This window comes from Cyprinus carpio, chromosome B12 (assembly GCF_018340385.1).
Source record: "Cyprinus carpio isolate SPL01 chromosome B12, ASM1834038v1, whole genome shotgun sequence".
Taxonomy (NCBI): Eukaryota; Metazoa; Chordata; class Actinopteri; order Cypriniformes; family Cyprinidae; genus Cyprinus; species Cyprinus carpio.
In genome coordinates, this window is record NC_056608.1 from 23501945 (window position 1) to 23524326 (window position 22382).

At 36.5% G+C, this 22382-nt stretch overlaps 2 protein-coding genes and 1 long non-coding RNA gene across 4 annotated transcripts in view; 2 read left to right on the forward strand and 1 right to left on the reverse strand.

Moving 5' to 3' along the window:
* The window catches only part of cb12h10orf90 (chromosome B12 C10orf90 homolog), a 25192-nt gene extending 19236 nt beyond the window's left edge, over positions 1-5956 (forward strand). For both annotated transcript variants that reach the window (XM_042735999.1, XM_042736000.1), the window contains exons 10-11: positions 1934-2054; positions 5602-5956. In XM_042735999.1, coding sequence (XP_042591933.1) covers positions 1934-2054; positions 5602-5643 — 163 coding nt within the window. In that variant the 3' untranslated portion in view covers positions 5644-5956. The remainder of the gene's footprint in view (positions 1-1933; positions 2055-5601) is intronic.
* Positions 5587-11101, reverse strand: LOC122139289. The gene is made up of 2 exons (XR_006156186.1): positions 10967-11101; positions 5587-5693 (listed from the first exon to the last, which is right to left on the reverse strand). It is a non-coding gene; the product is annotated as an uncharacterized LOC122139289 (long non-coding RNA).
* Positions 10880-22382, forward strand: part of LOC109077226 (disintegrin and metalloproteinase domain-containing protein 12-like) — a 93825-nt gene continuing 82322 nt past the window's right edge. Inside the window, exon 1 of the mRNA XM_042735998.1 lies at positions 10880-11181. Coding sequence (XP_042591932.1) covers positions 11079-11181 — 103 coding nt within the window. The 5' untranslated portion in view covers positions 10880-11078. The remainder of the gene's footprint in view (positions 11182-22382) is intronic.

A 22382-nucleotide genomic window follows, 5' to 3' on the forward strand; every position in this document is an offset into this window, starting at 1 on the left:
CATTATTTTCCACATACTGTACATTATTGTTTCTCCTCTATGCCCCGCCTTCTGAAATGCATCGATTTTTACAAAGCTCATTGTTCTGAAAAGCGAGGTGTGCTCTGATTGGCCAGCTATCCAGTGCATTGTGATTGGCCGAATGCCTCAAGTGTGTGATGGAAATGTTACGCCTCTTAACATAATGTGATGCTCTGTCCGGCTGGAGCGACGAGACATAAACATAAAACCCATTATAAACGTGATATAAACATGATTTCTAGTCGTGTCTTCTTTTGGAAGGCCAAACAAAGTAGTTTGCTTTCTCAAAGAAACAGCGTCACACACCGCGGCCTTGAGTAAGCCGCGGCCGGCTTGAGTGAACAGAGGCGGGCGGCTTGAGAACGGTGCAGCAGGCGGATTCTACGAAGGAGCGTACATACCTTGGTCTTGCGGCAACCACATGTGACCGCCCCGGGCTGCACTCCATTCGTCCACGTTGAAAGCCGATTCAGCGATCCACAGCACAAAGTTAATTTTATTCCTTAGCGATCAGCACGGATCAGCCTCAGGCATGACGAAGCAGATATCATCCTCTTTTGGAAGGCCAAACAAAGTAGTTTCGCTTTCACAGTGAAACACACAGCGTCTATACGACATGGCAGCGGCAACAACAATACTACAACGAGAATAAAAGGTACGCCTTCTTTATTTGCGTGAACATCTAGGCGTCATTATGCATATCTTCCCGCATACTGATGTAGATATGTGGGGTCGTGTTAGAACGAGCCGCTTCAGGGGGGCGTGGACGAGTGTTAACTTTTATGAAGAATATCTCTTTGGATTTGAGACTTTAGTCCTTGCAACTTCACAGATCTTCTTTATTCAACAAGAGCTTGCAACACTCCAAAGAGAAAGGAAAATTTGAAATCGCATCATATGACCCTTTTAATTCTGTCTCTGATGTATTCTGATCTCACAAAAGATCAACAGAAATATGATAGGTTCTTTTTCTTTTGAAGAAATCTTTGTTTCTTGGTTCTTTTTTTAAATTAAACTTTATAGAAAGAGAAACCAGACTATCAGAGAGACTCAAATGTGGATTTTATTTGCATTGCCAGTAAGAAAATACCAGTAGCAATCACCCAAAATACCCTTGAAATCACCCAGAAGACCCCCAAAACATTCTGAAAACCACTCAAACCACTAAACACTAGAGCAACCACCAAGAACACCCCTAAGACATTCTGAAACCACTCAGAACACCCTAGCAACCACACAGAACACCCCAACAACACCCTAGCAACACCCAGAAGACCTAAAAAATATTCTGAAGCCACTCGAAACACCCTAGCAACCACATAGAACACCCCAACAACACCCTAGCAACCACACAGAACAACCCAACAACACCCTAGCAACACCCAGAGGACCTCAAAAATGTTCAGAAACCATTCAAAACACCCTAGCAACCACACAGAACACCCCAACAACACCCTAGCAACACCCAGAAGACCTAAAAAATATTCTGAAGCCACTCGAAACACCCTAGCAACCACACAGAACACCCCAACAACACCCTAGCAACACCCAGAAGACCTAAAAAATATTCTGAAGCCACTCAAAACACCCTAGCAACCACACAGAACACCCCAACAACACCCAGAAGACCCCAACAACATCCAGAGGACCTCAAAAATATTCTGAAAACCACTCGAAACACCCTAGCAACCACACAGAACACCCCAAAACATTCTGAAAATCACTTGAAATAACCTAGCAACCACCAGAACACCCTAGCAACACCCTGGCCTCATTGCAGTGACTTTTGCATGCACAGGCACCACTTTCTTCTGCAACACTGTCTTTTCCGTTCCATTTGCTCTGTGTCAGTGCTCATTTATAAACTGCAGCTACAATGACACGCACGCTAACTACGAGTTTTGGTTGACAGGAGTTATAACCAGCTGCCTGAGGTGAAGAAGAGGAGAGAGGAAGAAAAGAGGAGAATAGAAGAGGAGAAAAGAAAACTGGCATCTCGGACCAACAGGCTGCGGGCAGAGCTCTTTAAAAAGGTAGACGTATTGTTTGCAGATGTGTAGGACTGATCTGAGAGCAGTTTAGAGGAGTTAGGAGTGAAGACTGATCTCGGATCAGCAATCATTACAGCACAGGCGTTTTGAGTCGCCGTTACCTGGTTCAACGAATTAGATTCATTCTCAGCATTAATCCTGAAAGTGACGCTTTTCCAATCCGCCGTCGCAAGGTGTGCGTTTATCTTAAGAAATTTCCCCTAATTCAATCGGACCGGAGGAGGACGCCTTCTCTAAGCCCGTTCCGCCCCTTAAGCAGTGGGAATTGATTTTGGCTGATGCATTTTGTTCCTAAACAGCTCTTAGTCGCTCTAAATATAGACTAGGCCCTGACGCAGAGAGGGATATTCAACACATTTTCTGTCAGAAAACACATTTCTAGGCCTGTCTTCACATTCACACACATCACACCGACTGGTAACAATCAACTCTGCTCAGAATGATGCTTTTGATTGGCAGCTTTTGAAAAGCATTTGTTTATGTTATTGTTTATGTCAAGCATCACTATTATTGCTGTTCATACTTAGTGAGATCAATAAATCCTTACACAATGTCCAAACCTGGTGCACACAATCACAATATATATATATATATATAGGTAGATAGATAGACAGATAGATATTGATATATAGATATAGATATTGATTTGAAATATTGATTTTAACCCAATGAGAGTGATGTCACAGCAATGTTATTTTAGTATTACTTATATACTATTATAGTTCTTATTAACATTTTTAATTTGCTTTTTATATTTTAGTTTTCATCTTTAGTAATTGTGGGCTTTTGTTATCAGTTTTTAAATAATATAAATATGTAATTTATTTGAAGTTTTTTTTTTTTTTTAAATAATAGGTTCAAGTTATTTTTATTTCAGTTTTAGTTGTATTTCATTTTTGATTCATTTGAAATAAAAAGTTGGTCATTTTAGTGCTATCTGGAAATATAAATAAATAGGTATATATCAGCTTTCAGCTTTATTTCCATTAATAAAAATTGAAATATTTTTTTTTTGTTGTTAATGATAATAAAAGAAACGGAATCAACAATAACAACAACAACAATATAATAGAAACCAATAAAAAAAAGTCATGTTGTTTGTCACATGTACTTGGATAGAGGGATAGATCCCAAACCTTTCTGTCAGCTAAACTACTTTGACCTAAAACAAGTACCTCTGACATTTTACAACACGTTTTAATATTATAACAACACATCCGCATATTCACAATTCTCTGATTTCGGTTAATAATTGCATGACATGCAGGAAAACAAATAAAATATTATTAATCCAATATTATAATATTGCATAAAAATTTAGTATAATATTTAAAGTGTTTTATTTAGACTTATTTTTATTTTAAATGATTTAATTACATTTTATTATTCACTTAATTATAAATAAATAAAATAAGTAATAAGTAAATAAAATTGTAATTTTATATTTTTGTGATTCAATTGTTAGCTTTTCATTAACCGATGCATCCCAGTTTGGGAAACGCCAGGTTATGTTGTTTGGGTATAAACTGTGTTCTCCACACACAATGGCATGACGCTATTTTGAAAGTCTCAGTTTTCTGAAGGCTCAAGAGCAGACCTGAAACCCAAACCTGTCAGGGTCAGAGTCTGACCTGTGTCTGGGGGGTGAGCTGTGTCAGACTTCTACTGACACCACATTAAAGTGTGATTTTTCTGACGACATCCTGGGGTTAATTAAAACCTGTGGGCATTAGATTAAGGTGAATCATACCAGAGATGAAACAGAGCCAGATGTGTGTGTGTGTATTATATTACAGCTCATAGGTGATTCCCAATACTTGTTTCTGATTGTTTAATATGTAATAAATTTTTAAACATTGTGCTTAGTTTTATTTATTATAATATATATGGTGACTCCCAATATATATATATATATATATATATATATATATATATATAATATATATATATTATATATATTAAAAAATTTATATATATATATATATATATATATATATATATATATATATATATATATAATTCTATGATGACCTCAATCAGTGTACATCATACTTTCTGGCCACCAGATGTCACAATGGACCAGAATATTATTGTAGGTTGCTCAGAAAATCACCAGCGATTATATGAAACTGAGTCTTGACTTACTCAAACGTACTCATATATACACAGAAATGTACATGTATTCTGCTCACCTATTTTTGTCATATGGCAACTCTTTCAACAGTTTCATCATAAACTCCTTCATTAGTTTCATCATAAGATAACTTTTGATAGTATGCTGTTCTGGACAGGGCTGAAGTTTCATCCTTTATTTATATGGTATGTGTTTTAACATCATTATGTACTGATAACATTGTACTTATACAATGATGGTGGTGTGTGTATAAAGGTGTGCATGTGAGAGACAAATAATAGGAAAATATTCTGTGTGCAAACGTGTGTGTGTGTGTGTTTTGAATGCTCTCTGGTTGGCAGTGCTGTAAAGAGCTTCATTGTGCTGTGTGTGTATAGAGCCACTGTTCACAGGAATGAACACCCATCCACTGCCAATGAAATCACTGCACATGCACATGATGATACCACACACACACACACACACACACACACACACACACACACACACACACACACACACACACACACACACACACACACACACACACACAAATATAGACAATAAATGTGTGTGTCTGTCATGAGGCTGGAGATTTGCCCTATATTCCCTCTCTGTTTCTCTCTCTTTTTATGGGCGATTCTTCAACATACGTCTGTTGAGATGAACATTCATCTCACATGCTGGAAAATCTGATCCAGTCCTTGATCAAGTACATTTGGAAAATTTACTCACCCTCAGGCCATGAGTTCGTTTATTCATGGGAACAGATTTGTAGAAATGTAGCATTGCATCTCTTGCTCACCAATGGATCCTCTGCAGTGAATGGGTGCCGTCAGAATGAGAGCCCAAACAGCTGATAAAAACATCACAATAATCCACACCACTCCAGTCCATCAGTTCACATCTTGTGAAGTGGAAAGTGAAATGTTTGTAAGAAACAAATCTATCAAGATCGTCGGCTCTAATTCTGACGGCACCCATTCAATGCAGAGCATCCATTGGTGAGCAAGTGATGGAATGCTGAATTTTTCCAAATCTGATGAAGAAACAAACTCATCTACATTTTCAGATGTCATTTTTGAGTAAACTATTCCTTTAACACATATATTACAGAAGGGAAAGTTTTGGTGGGGAAAGTGCCATAGAGAAAATTTTTGCAAACTGAACCTTTCAACACTCATGAGAAACAGTAGATGCTACAATTCCTTAAAACTACAATGATTGCCTTTTTATGCAGCATTTGTTCTTTAAAGCACCTTATGGGATAAAAGAATCACCCAGACATCTCGTATTAATTATGATGTGTTTCGACAAAAACATTTGGTGTGTCCAACTCTTGCTGACCACAAATGATGGACGTTTGGAATAAAACTGACCAAAGGCTTTTTATTTATTTATTTTATTTTTTTGCAGAAACTTCTGGAGCAGATTTTGCAGAGGGGAGGAAATCACTGACATCGCCTTGGACTCGTGTTTCTCCTCACTCCACAGTTCTCATGCCGGCCCTTGAAAAATATGACATGACATTAGTTAGAAATGTTATGGAATAGTTCCTTCCAGAACGAATGTGCCTCAAACATGGACTGCAGCCTCATTTCTGTGGCTCTGGATTACATCTTCTCTCTCTTTACATACATTACTGGTTAAACATTTTGAATAATTATGGTTTTAATGTTACAGCTAGGCTTATGTTCAGCTATGCTGCATTTATTTGCTCAAAAATACAGTAAAAACTGTAACAAATTTGAAATATTATCACAATTTAAAACAACTGTTTCCAATTTGAATATATTTTAACATGTAATTTATTCCTGTGATGCGCAGCTGTGTTTTCAGCATCATTACTCCAGTCTTCAGTGTCACATGATCTTCAGAAATCATTCTAATATTCTGATTTGCTGCTCAAGAAAAATGTATGATTATTATCCATGTTGAAAACAGTGTTTGCTGCTTCATATTTTATAGAAACGTTGCATTTTTCAGTCCTACAGATTCTCAACAGTATCACATGGCAAACACAGGACATCAGGAGAGTCTTTTGGCTTCTCAGAGATGCTACAGTTGCCATATAGACAGATTGTTTGCCCTTTCTGTGCCTCTATCCCTGTCATATTATATTATGTAAGAGACACAACATAAAAGAGCACATTACGGCTCCGGTCCTCATCGCTAAAAGCCTAAAATCCAACATTTGAAGACATTCTTATAACATGAAGGGCCTGATCCCGCTCTCATGCAGTCGTAGGTTCTGCGGGCTCATTATGACATCACTAGCCTTCCTCTGTCCGTGTCTCTCCGAGCCATTAGCCGGGAGCAAAAGGAATTTGACCTCGTCTGAATAAGAATGCATCACTAATGGAGCCGAGTGCTTGCACGGGGTGAAAGAGGCTTTTGTCCTCTCTCTGAATGAGCCGAGACTGTCCCACATGTGCCTGCTTAGACGGGACACGACTGCGCAATAGTCGAGTTATAAACTGAAGCCTTGCAGTAAAACTTGACTTGATAGACTTTATATTATGTCCTATCACTTTGTTTGGTATCTTAACTATCACATTTCAAAATCAAAAGATTGGGCCAGAAGATGTGAAGTGGAGTAATGTAGCTTCCTTTGTGTGTAAAAAGATGCATTTTAGACCAGACATTACACAAGTACAGAAATGTAAGTGCAAATGCTCAGCCTTTGGACAAATTATCCCTGTAAGTCCCTATAAGGAAAGTCATTTCACTCAGTGGCCGTCTTTGTAACACTATTTCTGACATGCAAGTAACAGCTTTTATTTCTTTGAATGGGGAAACATCAAATTCGTCTAAGCAATGCAGCAATAAAATTGTCTGTTTATGTCATATTTGCATTTACAGGTTACTCAAGGGTGCGCTAGAATTTTAGAAGATGTTATTCAGGTAAATAGGCATAAATATGACATATGTTTTATGCCTGAGATTCACAAACTTTTTTTTTCTTAACTGAATCTGTTTAATCAAAAACATTAGAAATAGTAAATCTTTAATTGCTTGAAGTCCTTGATATTTTAATAATTTAACAACCCAGTTCTCTAATGACAGACAGTTATGGAACTAAACAAATAGACTAAAATATTTAATCTTTTATTGTATCTGTTTTATTTTGTTTGTTTTTTTATTATTTATTATGTTTTATTAATTTACATTTTAATTAACAATAACTATTAACTTTTCATAAACTCAAAAATCCCTGCATTTTGGGAAACCCCTTTTAACTTGACACACCATCTTAGAAAGCAAACATTTGTGCCAATGTTATTTTACAGTTTCTACTATAATATTCTGAATTAGTTTTTATTGTGAAATTTCTGTTTACAATTTAATTTTAGGTAAAGTTTTTATAATTTTTACTGTGTTTTTGACATTATTTTTTAATACGACTATTTTTATTCATTTTAATTTCAGTTTTAGTTATTTAAACCAAATAATTTTTTATATTAAAATGATTCACAGGTTAAATATGCATTCCCTAGTACATAAGATGCAATGCAGTGGCCAAAAGAAATCCATCTGATGTATAGGTAGAAAACATTGCAGACAAAACGCAAGAACGTTTCCTGCTTGAACAGCCCCCTAGAGTTTCCATTTATATGCCAGTGTTGACATTTCAGTTTTGTGCTTCAAAAAATAAAAAAACGCATGTTTTATGCCTTCTTATATTCCTGTTAAACTTTTAGCACAAATCTCAGAGCAGATTTTGTCTTCGAGGCCAACTACATTTAGTCTTTTCCTAATGTCTTGCCGAATATTGATGTGTTTTTGCAGCAGGGCTTTTCTCAGTATTCTGGGCTTTGAGTTTGATGCTAATAAAAATGACAGAATCCTAAAAGCACAGTCCTAAATAACAGGAAATCAAATACATTTCGGCTAGATGGATGGATGAATATTGCTCTTGAGAAACTTCTTCTGGCCTCGGATGAAGAGCCGTGATGAATCATAGCAGGATGTTGATTACTACAGCAAAAATACTGACCTAGAATCAGAGCGAACCACATAAACCCATAAATCGCCTTTTCTCTGAGAATAAATGTGGTTCCTTAGATACAAGAGGGTTTTACAAACTTTTAAAAATGACATGCTGAATGAGCAATAGGATCTTTCAAAGGCATTCGTGAAACTAGAAACCCTGTTGTCTGGGATTGTAAAGTCTGATGGACCCGATCACCCCTGCTGAGGTCCCTACCTGGAGATATGTGAACCAGACCCCTTCTTCGATAGCAGAACTGAAGGATTACTTCATCAGGTGAAATAGAGACACCGCAGGTAATCGATCATAAAGCATTTCTTGTTTTTTTCCCCACTGCAGTGAATGGACGGCACAGGTGAAAGCGTGCAGTGAAGTTTATTGGACATGTATATGGTGAACACTGACCCTTCTTTATCACAGGAGCTCGTCTGGAGTCTGTTTCACACCTGAAGACAGCTGGTACATTGACCCCGGGATGGGACGGGACAATCCCAGAACCTCTGAATTACGTCAACAAAGAACTCGGGGCCCATGAGGGCCATTCTAGCAAATGGGTCCTTTTGTGTTCCTCATTAACATATGAGTAAGTACTGACTTGGAGTATTTTTACTGTGGGCTGTTACAGGCATTTCCCTAAATACCCCAAAATCTAGTAACTTTATGTTAATTTATATTATTTATTTGATGCTTTTGTTGGGTTCTCATAAATATATTTTAACCCTGTGATCATGACTGTTTTGTAAAATCGATCAGACACAGTCACTCATTACTTAACAATGCTCTCTCTCTCTCTCTTTCTATATATTATATATATATATATATAATATATATATATATATATATATACATATATATATATATATATATATATATGCAGCATTTTTCATTTTCATTTAGTTTAACTTCATAACTAAAACAAAAACTGAAGAAAAATTAAAAACCACATGAACATATTAAAAAACTAATAAAAATGACAAAAACACAAAATAATAATAACTAATAAAAATGATGAAAAAATGCTAAAACTAAAAATAATACAAAATTTTAACAAAAAAATGAATATTATTTAAATTATACTAAAATAACACTGGTATATATGTATGTATATGTGTGAAATATTTTATTTTTTCATATTTTTGATAATTATTTATTCATTTAATTTTTTAAAAATTACTGCAATTTATTAAAATAATATTGATAATTATAGCAATTTAATTTGTCTTATAGAATGTTTTCTTTCAACTGTGAAGAAATTTAAATCCTTATAAGTCACCTTTTTGAAATGTGAAATGCTCCTGTTTCAGAGTGCCCCATGAACAATTCATGAAAATAATCCTAGTGGACAGTGAAATACATGAAGTAATATCCTTATTCTGACTTATTGTTTCACTCTGACTCTTATTCATGCATAAATACTTAATTTAATCATTCTTTAAAGCCAATCGCTGTCTAAATGGAGGTTGGATGTTAAAGTCTGTTTCTTTTCTCCAGCTATGGGACGATCTTTGAGACGAAGACGTGTTTCAAATGGATTTCTGCTGTCTCTTAAAGTTGGATCCATTCCTGTCTGCTCTTTTGAAATCGGGGCAATGCAAGAACAGAATGATGAAATCACAGTATTCTGCTCTTTCGAAATGAGGTTGCATTCATGTGGCTACAAACCGAACGCTGTTGATGTTGTTATTGTGCTCGGATCTCTCCTGCGTGTGGAGTCTGAGCTTCCTTTCGTGTTCTTTATTTGTTTCGGCTTTTAAATAATGCACAGGTTCATCATGGATGTGTGGTGATTTCACACCTGCATTATTGCTCTTGTGCTGCAGTAAATCTCAGTGCACTAGTATTGCCCCAGCATGCAACTCTAACTGTGGTTTAAACAGAGCAGACCATCTGCATTATTAATTTACTTCTTTACTGATATCATGAGAGGTCACAAGAGGTCAACCACAAAATTTAAATTAAGTAACCACAAAACAGTCTTTGAAATCATTTGGCTCAATGCATTTCTGATATCTAACAATTGATATATTTTCTGATATTCTAATCATGGGTTTAGACAGCATAATGACCATTTCAATTAATTATCAGCTTTTAATGAAAATGATTACCACTGGATCGAACTGATCAATATGTGGTTTGTTGGCCTTTCAACTCACTCTTTAAAAGTCTTTTCCATAGAAGATAATAATGTTTACATTGATCGTTTTGATCAATATGTGGTTTGTTGGCCTTTCAACTCACTCTTTACACTATAACTTTTAAATGCCAAATAATGCATATTATAATAGAAATGTTATGGAACACAAATTCATATTCTGTCTAAATGTATGCTACTTAAAGTAATGAATGAATGATTGAATTTATTTTATAAATTAAAATACATTTTATATTTATTTATTTCATTTATTTATTTACTTAAACATTCCGAGTTTTTAAAAAAGCTTTTCTTCTCTTACTTAAACATAAACACTTTCAAACAAGTGACAATACTCCCATATCAACACCTTTGACTGCATTTCCCATCAATGCATGTTTAAAGACTAACCTTGAGCAACACTTTAATGATACCTTCTTTTTTCCATCTGATAACCTTGAACTTTAATGAACATTGCTGTAAACTGTTACCGTCGTGTCTGGTCTTTTCTTATTCAAAATCAGAGGCGTCCACACAGCGGCTCGCTCGCGCGCGCGCGCACACACACACACACACACACACATGCGCGCGCGCGCTTGAGTTCATATGGCTCGTGCGCTCATGGAAAGCTGATGTGTAGCGCGCTCTGAGAGTCTCACATTTCAGGAAGTGTCGGAAGTCCTCAGCTGCTGTCCGTCTGTCCTGCTCTATATTATGGTCGCGCAGCCGTGATCCGCGTGGATCGTCGGTGTGGATCTCCGGTGGGGCACCATGTCCACCCGGTACAGCCAGAGGCGTGCGCTCCTGCCCGCGGTCTGCGCGCATGTTGTGTCCGTGCTGACTGTCTGCTGCGCCGGGAGCATGTTTACAGCCGGTAAGAGCAAATTTACTACAACGGCTTTGTGCACTTACAACTTTCACATGACTGTGTGGCTGCGGCTCAAGAACAAGTACGCTGCCTACTTAGTCAAACAGCATTTTTGGGCATCACGGGCGCGCAAAAGTCCAACTGCACAGTTGTTTATTTAAAACACAGGCTTTACCTGATATGGCCCTTAAATTATCCTTGAACATTGTCAGGTCACTTATATTAAGTTGCATATGCATGCTCAGAAAAGCTTTTTTTGGGAGATGTTTGTGCTTTATTGATAGATGCATTAACAGAACATATTTTGAAACCCAAGCAAATTAAGGTTATTTTAGGACCAAGATTTATTTACTTTTTATGTACAGTTCCCTCTACATTCTCATTACAATGATGTAATAATAGTATATGCATTTTTTAAATGTAGAGAATGAATACATTGTTACTATTTTTGTACTACCTTTTATTTATGCTATTTTTAAATAAATAAAAATCACTGCAGCGTACTTTATGTAATATTGTATAAAATGACAGTAATGATGATCTAATGATAATAACCATGAAAATAATGCCATTAGAAATATTTATTAAAAAATCTCAAAATGTCCAGATGCATTACAGTAAAGAGAATTATTGGGGTAAATATGCTTAATTGTTATAAAAATTTATGCCATAATGCAAAATTACTTGTGCAAATATTGTTTTTCTGAAAATTTGGGGATAAGATATGACCTGGGTTTGGCTTTATGGTATCCACCCATGTAGAGTTTGGGTCAATTAGTCTAAGGAGACAAAACCTGAACAATAGAGGCTATTCTTTCTTTCTTTCTTTCTTTCTTTCTTTCTTTCTTTCTTTCTTTCTTTCTTTCTTTCTTTCTTTCTTTCTCTGAACTCATCATCATTGGTAAAGTGCTTAATTAACACAGAAAACAATCAGTCTCTCTTTGCCTCCTGATGCTAAAAGTATTCGTGTGCGAGTGATGATTATGTTATTGTGTGCATTGCTTAATTGCATGTTGACGATCATTAATAGTTCAAAGCTTATTCATCATGGACCCGGTAAGCGATATGAAATGAGACTCCGTGCGGGTTTGGTGGACGCAGTCACAGTGATTATATGATGCGAGCGCTAATGAAACAAACACGTTGCATGCAACTCTGACAGATTTGATAAATGACACAGCGTTACAGCGACATGGTGCTTGATCAGCCACAGATACTCTCATTAAATCAGAGAGCTTATACAAAACAGGTGTGCTGGAGGGAGGAGGAGAGCTGGCGCTTCATATAACCATCATAGTTTACAATATAATTTGTTAACACTGGAGAAATCTAGCATTACATCACTTGCTCACCAATGGATCCTTTGCAGTGAATGGGTGCCGTCAGAATGAGAGTCCAAACAGCTGCTAAAAACATCACAATAATCCACAAGTAATCCACACCACTCCAGTCCAGCAATTAAGAAACAAACCCATCAGTAAGGTGTTTTAACTTTAAACCATTCATGAAGTCCATAATCCATAATAACACTTCCTCCATTGAAAAAGTCACCTCATCTGAATCAGGAGAGAAATATGCCCAGATCAACACGGTTCACAAGCCAAAACAGCTCTAAAAAAGTACTGTATGTGGGTGGATTTTGATGTGAGTGGACACCAGGAGATGGACTTTTTTATTGGAGGAAGCATTTCATGGATTAAGGACTCATATTGTAGCCAGAAGTGATGGTTTAAAGTTTAAATGTGTAAATGATGGATTTGTTTATTACAAACACACAGCTTTTCAGTTCACAAGATGTTAATTGATGAACTGGAGTGGCGTGGATTACTTGCAAAGTTTTTATCAGATGTTTGGACTCTCATTCTGATGGCACCCATTTACTACAGATGATCCATTGGTAAGCAAGTGATGTAATGCTACATTTCTCCAAATCTGACGATGAAACAAACTCATCTGCATCATGGATTGCCTGAGGGTGAGAACGATTTCAGCATTGAACTATTCCTTTAATTATTCTGGTTCCTCAACAGCAATGTTCCTTCTAAATTTTTTTCTTGCTGAGCAAAACTTTTCTCTATTGGGCAGACATTTCAGCCACCTGAGCAAAAACATTCTTTATACCAGACCTGTACAGCACACACACAAGAAAAGTGCGTAACATTTAACTTTAATCTGCTATTTATATTTGATTTGAACCTTGATGTTACTAAAATGATGCACATTTTAGGCTACCTGAGAAAAGATTTATACAGTATAATACACTGCCGCTCAAAGGTTTGGGATCAGTTAAGTTTTTTTAAAGAAGTTTCTTATGCTCATCAAGGCTATATCTATTTGATAAAAAATACTGAATATTATTTTACAAAATAATATTGTGAAATACTGTAATTTAAAATTAAAGTTTTCTATTTTAATATACTTTAAAATATCATTTATTCCTGTGATGCGCAGCTGAATTTTCAGCATCATTACTCCAGTCTTCAGTGTCACATGATCCTTCAGAAATCATTCTAATATACTAATTTATAATTAATGTTGGAAAAAGTTTTTTGTTTAAATCTGTGCCCATCCTCTGCTATTTCCACCACTTAATCAAGCCACTCTTCTTTAATACACAAGGACGTTTTATTTCACATGTCATTATGTTTGCACAGGCTCTCAATTTGAGTTATTTCGTCCGCAACCATTGAAATATTTGGAAATATTCGATTTGGCGCACATCATTCTCTTTCTATAGCCCCTTTCACACTGTATGTCGGACCCGGCAAATTGCCGGAACATTGCCAGGTCGACTTCTGTGTGAAAGCAAACACGTCCCGGGATTGATTCCGGGATTGAACCCGGGTCGGGGACCTAGTAACATTGCCGGGTTCAGTCCCGGAATGAGCGCTGTGTGAACAAAAGCCAGAACTTATGCCGTGTTGTAGTGATGACGCATGTTATCGCGCGACTCTTTTACCTGGTGTTTTGAAGGCAGATCAACGTTCGCGACTAAACAAATATGTGCAAACTGTAACGAAGCAGAGATCAGTTAGTTCCTTAAGTGATTAATGACAAAAAATTCATTTTGGGGTGGAGTATCCCTTTAAACAAAACTGTTATTGGTTGAATAACTTTTTTTGTTTACATTATACTGTAAAAAATGCTTACACCAGTTGTTTCTACACCAAATTTGTTTTTAGTTTATGTTTAAAAAGTAAGCTTTTGTTCTCAAGAACCATTCTATTTTTGTTTGATTCATTGTAGTCATTTGTGAGTCATTAAAGGGAGACACAGACAAAGAAGGGCAGAGGAACCCAGTAAGATGAGTGTGGAAAGATGTGAGGTGGAAGTCAAGAGAAAGAACAGAGAGGAAGACAGGAGGAAGAGAGACGAGCCCGTCACAGTGGGGTTTAAAACCAGAAACCGTTGATGTGACAACAAGGTTACCGAGACACACGATCAAAGCCGTGCCGATTCCCAACATGTGTTAGAGAGAGGATGTCGACTACTGCGAGTGAACACTGTCCCTGAGTCTGCTACAAACACTCCCGTTCCCTCCAGACGCAGCGTGTGGGAAAACCAGAGTTCATTCCCACTTCTGTGAGCGTGTGGCATGTTTGAAGATAGAGTTCAGCAGAAGATGAAAACGCTCATCTTTTGTTCACCCTCATGTCATTACAAATCTGCCTGGTTTTCTTTCTTCTGTGGAACACAAAAGCAGATGTTTTGCAAAATGTACAGAGTGCTCTTTTATATTTTATAATGGGTTGTCAAGCTCAAAAGATAAGGGAAATATTATAGAAATAGCCCAATATTTTTTGCACTACCCTTAAAAGTTGGGTATCAGTATGATTGTTTTTAAAAGAAATTAATACTTTTATTCAGCAAGGAAATTGATCAAAAGCAACTGTAAAGACATGTTACAATAGATTTCAAATAAATGCTGTTCTCTTGAACTTTCTATTTATCAAATAATGCTGAAAATCATGGTTTTACATTGTAATAATATTTCACATTTTTGTCTTTTTTACTGTATTTTTGATCAAATCAGTGCAGCCTTGGTGAGCATAACTTCCAAAAACATTGAAAAATCTTCAAACTTGTGATAGTGTGTATAATATTCCAAGCCTTTTGAAGATAGTTTTCTAGAAGGAAAAGACCAAAATATGAGTCATAATTCACTGAATATATTCCTTGTAGCTCTAAAATCACATTCACAGCCACAGTTTTTAATGCATCATGTTTCCAATAGTCACATGACGGGTAAAAACCGATATCGCACAATGTAAGAAGTCTGCAAACATTGTTGTATAAACTAGGCTTTATGCTTTTTTGTCATGCACATTTATTGTATGGACAACAAAAGTTACACAGAAGAAAGTAATCTATTTTTGGGTGAACTGTACCTTTAAGATTTTCATGCACTCACTTCCTCTGGAGAAGAAACACAGCAACTCAGCTTCCCACAGATCTCCCCTGGTGTGAAACGCCGCGTCGGTGACAGGAAGTGGTTACCTGGTTGCCGTCGTTAAAGGCTAATGAGTGAGTTTATCAGAACAGGTGCCTCCCCGCAGTCTCACGAGGGCCGAATGCATTTGCGGCTGTTTTCAGAGTCCAGCATGTGGTCCTGCATAAAGGCTGCTGGAGGCGGAAAATGACTTTAAATCTTTAATTGCGTGGTTTTATGAGCAGGCGTCTGCAAGAGATTGTACGATCAGTTGTTAAATGCGTGAGGGTCACAGTGATGCCGTTCAGAAGCATCTGTTATTATTTTACATTATTAAAGTTAATAGGAAATCGAAACTGACCCTATTTGCTTCCGTAATGCATATTTCTAGTCTTGTTGTGCATAATTCATCAGTGCATTTTATTCATCGTCAACCAATATGTTGTTTACTGTAATAGCCAGTATAGATGCTGATATCTAGAGAGCAGCGAGGCCAGTGGCTGCATATCAGTTAGTGATTGAGAATCAGATTATATTTGCCAATTTTCAGATTGTCTGCACTGACTGATATAGTTATGGCCACATGGGTAATAATAAATATAGCTGTTGTAACAATGTATGTAAGTTTGTTTCCATTCTGATGTGAAACATACACTTTTAACTCTCTTGATTAAATAAATCCCTTATTTCCCATTGAATATCAATATTAAATGAGAAAAGCACTATTGTTCAAAAGATCGGGGTCAGTAAGACTTTTTTTTTTTTGAAGGAAATAAACACTTTTATTTAGCGACAGTAAAGATCTTCATAATGTTACAAAAGATTTATGTTTCAAATAAATGCCTTGGTGAGCATAAGCAACTAAAATATTAAATGGTAATATATGTCCCATTATGGAGGTAAACTGCAACTTTATGTTGATTTTAAAAGTTTTTTTTTATGTGTTATTGGTCCTTCAGATCTGTTTGTGTCTCTAATTATCATCTGGATCTTTATTTTTGGGTGAACTGTTCCTTTAAGAGTGTATGGCATGTCAAACGTTTAGAAGTTTTTGTGTATCTAGGCTTAGACAGAAAACTTCTGATTTGATATATGGTGGGACATCCACTTTCTTTATGTTTTAATCATATTTTCAGTCGCAATACAGTGGCAAAATGCATTCTGAATCATTTCATTTAGTTTAGCATTCGTTCTGTCCCCTAAGGACAGTTTCAGGCGTACAGTACGTTAACGGTCCGAGAGAGCAAGCGCTCATCCGCTCTGCCAGAAATGGATCGTGCAGAGCTGAAAACAGCTGAATGGGATTGAGTATCTGCTGGTGAGCGCATGACGGCCAGAGAGAGTTTCAGGCGAACCGGCAGCTGTTCATACGCCACTAGACCGTTGAGAGAGAGAAAGCAAGAGACACCCTGGAAAAACAGAGCGTTGAGGGCGTGGGGGGTTAATGAAAGACAGACGGAGAGGAGAAGAGAGAGAGACAGATCCTGCGCAGTGACAGACAGTTGCACACATGTAGGTTAAACACTGCAGAAGACGCCTGCACGCATGAGAGAGAAAGAGAGTGGTCTGACGTTTAAACTCAACTGACCCCATCCAGAACCTTTCACCCTCTCAATACGAAGGGCAGAGGCGATTATGTTCTCAATAAAGCTCAACAGTGGCTGCCCTGCTTTTCTCGTTCATCTTCTCAATTTAGAGACTTAAAGCAATCCAGCTCTGAGATGAATCACTATACTTCAGCTGCTAAATGAGTTAAAAAGTATTTGAAAAAAAAAAAAAAGATATACGAAACTGTTTGCATATACTGTTTATTTCAGTTATGCATTTTGCAAGCGCTTTTATACAAATCGACTTTTATTGCATTCAAGGTTTGCATTTAAACAGTTGCATGCATTATCTGGGAATCGAACCCATGACCTTGTTGTTGCTAGTACCATGACTGAGCTACAGAAATGGCATGAAAATATGAATATTGTTCTTAAGTCATTGATTAGAACAATGAACATATTATGAAAAATTGTAATATATTCAAATGTATAAGTAATCTGGGATTATGGTTTATAGGATTATAGGACTGAGCAATTGTTGCTGAGGAATTTGGTAATTAAGCATTTTTGTAGAAATGAAGATTCTACAGAAGCATATTGTAACTGAAGTAGGTCTTGTTGAATGGTTTATACATTGTTGATTAAAAATACTTTATTTGTGGAGAAATGGATGAGAATTTGACTTTTTGCTCTTTTTTTCCTGCCTCTGTCCTAAAAGTCTGTGTGAGCCTCAGTGACGCTTCTGTGGGATCTTTCATGAAGTAATTATGAATATTTTTGAACTGGCTCTTGGTTTTAATTATAAATGTTCAAGGTGGTGTGTTTCAAAGAAGCATTATAAATTCACATTTCTGAGAAGTAAAAGTAATTTTTTCCACTTGAAAGTGGAGAGTCAGCATGAAATCATAACAGATTTTATTTCATTAATTCTTAATGCATTTCTAGTTATTAATTTATTCCATGAATCTTCAAAGCACATTATTTTTAATATAAAAATAGTGTTTGACTTTTGATCTTCTCCTTCTTATAGAACAGTCAGTGTCATATTCTGAAAAAATAATTTATTAGTATTTTTTATTGTGATTATTAAAAAAAATCAACAATATTATTGTAGTGAAAAATAAAAGCTCAAATATTTAAAAAATGTTAGTAGTATAAATAAAAAATAATAATATAGCACAGAACTAAAATTATACAGTTTGTTTAATTCATAATAAAAACAAATTATTTGACTACATTGTCTTATGACAATTTATGCTAAAATACAATTTTTGTTTTTATTTCCTGTTGTCTATAGAATAAAACAACAACAATAATAATGATAATAATAATTATTATTATTACTGCAGATTTAAAACTGAATGTAAACCGTGTAAAAACAGAATGGAACACACAAATTCTGTGAATTCAGACAACTATTTTTTTCACTGAAATTTTTAATGAGTCTCTGAACCCTACTTTGAACCCCCTGTTTTACAGCACCATTAACAAGTCTTTAAATGACTTCCTTAAAGGTGTGAAGACTCTTCAGATCACACACTGACCTTTAGTAGCCAATAAGTGTCCATTTGTCTTCATTATATGCTCCACTGCGATTTAAACTCAACAACTGTCAGTGGAGGAATAAACATTTAGTTGCATCTAACTCAGTCAAACTGGATGGAAATAATTGCGTTTCGTTCCAGATTTTTCTGGCTTGAGTTTCAAGATGTAGCTGTGGTGTCCTTGATGTGGGGAATGGAGGCCTGTGTGATGTGATGAATCATGTAGTTTCTGCTTGCTCACCCTTCAATAGAGACCCTCTAATGAATGTGTGGCATTAAACGCCCTCATACGATGTCTGCCGCATTCTGAAGGAGGATCGGTCTCATCTGCCACATCACACCTGAGCTGAGCCTTCGGCCTTCGGCATGGCTCATTTCCCCTGGCTTCCTCGAGCCGTCCGTGAGGATGTGTCTGGAATCATGGATCATCGGGCACTGTGATGCCGAGGTTTAGGTGGTCTCAGGGGGTCTTCATGCATGAGTGCAGCTCACGGCATTCACAGGTGTGACCGCGGAGCCGGTGCAGGTGGTCCATCATGGACTGTGAGAGTAAGCTTTATCCAGTGCATGACCAATCCATCATGTGTGGCCTTCAACATCTTAAATGGAGCAATTGCACAGCAGGGACAAAGTAATGCACGACAAACCCCCTGAAATCATGTTTTTTTACTTTTAGTCCACGTGTTTTAGGCTAATATGCTAGTGCACACCTAAAAGCAGCAGATATATGCATGTAAAACCTACATTCTTTTAGGGCCTTATGATTTTGGGGGAAAAAAGACACTGACATCCCAAAATGAAACTTTTGTCATTAATCACTTACCCCCATGTTGTTCCAAACCCGTAAAAGCTTCGTTCGTCTTCAGAACACAATTTAAGATATTTAAAATCGGGAGGCTTGAGACTGTCCCATAGACTGCCAAATAAATAACAGTGTCAAGGTCCAGGAAAGTATGAAAAGTGTCGTCAGAATAGTCCATCTGCCATCAGTGATTCAACCGTAACGTTATGAAGTGATAAGAATACTTTTTGTACACGAAGAAAACAAAAACATGATTTGGAGAGACACAGAGTAGAGGAATTGTTGAATAAAGTCATGATAAAAGTGTTCTCGTCGCTTCATAACGATACGGTTGAATCACTGATGGCAGATGGACTATTCTGACGACACTTTTCATACTTTCCTGGACCTTGACACTGTTATTTATTTGGCAGTCTATGGGACAGTCACAAGCCTCCCGGTTTTCATCCAAAATATCTTTATTTGTGTTCTGAATGGTTTGGAATGACATGGGGGTAAGTGATTAATGACAAACTTTTGGGATGGAGTATCCCTTTAATAACAATAATTTTATAGCATATAACTATAAAATTCCAATAGTACTATTTATGTCTTAATGATTTTGGTATATTGTAATCTAGTTTTAAGGGCCATCTCTAATTTTTGTCCAGTAAAATGCCTTTAGAAGAGAATTATGAATGCAACCTGCATCCATCTAGCAAGTGGCAAATAATAATTTGTAGCATGCATGATCTTGCAATAGATTGCTTATATATTGCTATATTTGGAAATAATTACTCATTCTAAGAATTATTTGTTATAATATCTGTTTTAAATAAAAATAATTAATCTGATATGTACCATCTTAGCATTCTTTCAAAGGAAACACAGGAACAAAAACTGTGATGGCTTTTTTTTATGGAGTGATGCAAGTGAACATTGCTTAAACTTGAACTAAGAAACAATGGTTTGATTTTTCTCAGTCTTACTATTGAAAAGCAGAGAACAGCAACAGACATCAGTGCTTGGCAAATGGGTTCTGTATGCATTTTTAAAAAGCAAATGTATCGGGTTGATTGTGTAGAGATGATGTCATGATGTGTTGACCATGTGACCTGGCCTGGACTAAAGGTCACGTGAGGTTCTCTGGGGTTCTGGCTCCTCTCAAGGGGCATATGCTGCTAGATCCGTGTTCCGAGCGCAGGTGGCTCTGGCACTCTCACGTGTCCAGCAAGCCCACCGGACCTCCTGCCAAAACCCCCTGATAACTTCTGTGTGTAGATAGTCAGCAGTCAGTAGATTTCCGAAGGTATGAAGTAAGGTGATCGACCAAGACATAAGTTTACTGTCTCTGATTAAATAATAAATTAGATAGAACTGTCAAACAAGGAAAGTAAACATTATACAAATTCACAAGTGACAAATTTCCTTGATTTTTTAAACAGTGCTGCTTTAAATCCAGTCGGCCACTATGTCATAGTTACTCTGTACTGTATTTAAAATTTGCTCTACCTACTTTTTATTTGATAAAATATGATTCAGATTGCACACAGATTTTCACCAGATTGTTTAATTTTTATCCTTTTTTTTATTATTTTTTTTTATTTTTGAAAGAAACTACACTGTTACAGAATTTAAAAGTTGCTAAATTTGAAAGTTGATTTATTGTTTTATTTTTTTAATAATAGTTTTCAAACTATTTCTAATTTAGTAAATATTATGTCAAATAAATATACATTTCATTTTAGCATTTGTTGTACATGTGTTTATCATTGCGCGATATTATGGACTTTATATCAGCCACTGGCCACGCTACTCTCTAAGATCATCGGCATCGGCCATCAAAAAAATCAATATCGGTTGACCACTAATGAAGGTCAGTAAGTGTGCTGCATTAAGATTTTGCACTTAATTTTCATATTAACATTCTCATGTTCAGTTTGCTTGTTGAATATCCTGTTTCACACCATATTTTAAAAGTAAAATAACAAAATTGTTAATGCTGTTGTATGTTGACTTTAAAGCCGTAATTCACCTAAAAATGAAAATTCTGTCATTATTATATCATTATTTATACAAAGAAGATAATTTAAATAATGCTGATAACCAAACAGTTGGCGGTAGCCATTGACTTTCATAGTATACTGGATTTGGTTACCAACATTCTTCAGAATATCTTCTTTTGTCTTCAACAGAAGAAAGAAACTCATACAGGTTTGGAACCACTTGTCGGTGAGTAAATGAAGACAGAATTTTTATTTTTGAATTTTTTTTACGTCAATTTATAATTAGAATCTGAGTATGGAAACTCTCAGCTGTGGATCCGTCATGGTGACATGGACACACAGCTGTGAACTGGGGCTGCGGAGGCCTGCTCTTCCTCTGCTTCTTGTCTGAGCATGTGGCACACGTGAAACAGCTGGCATGTGCTAAAATTACATGCATATGCACTGTATAACATGAATGACTATAAGTCACTCTCTCTCTCACTCACACAAAACAGGTTCTTGATAAGAAATGCTCAGAATCAACAGGGACAGAGGTCACACTGACCGGCCAGCAGGGGGCGTCTCATTCACTGCATCCCGTCCTGGGACGTAAACATGTCCTGCTCAAAGGGAACGTGTATGAAGGACATCAGCTCTCTCTGCTCTGTTCTTTCTGATCTACTGGCTATTTATGTTTTGCACGATGTAGCACTTTTACAGAAGCTCTGAAGGGCATGTGTGAGTTTTAAAGTTTTGACATGATAAAAGTTGGAACAGAAAAAGTATTTTTTCCTGTCTTGATGCCATAGGAGACGCTTATTCTTACCGAAACATCTATATTCTGGTTCTTCAAAGATCTTATAGATTTTTTTTTTTTTTTGCATTAACAGATGATGCCAGTAGCAAATGCACTGATCT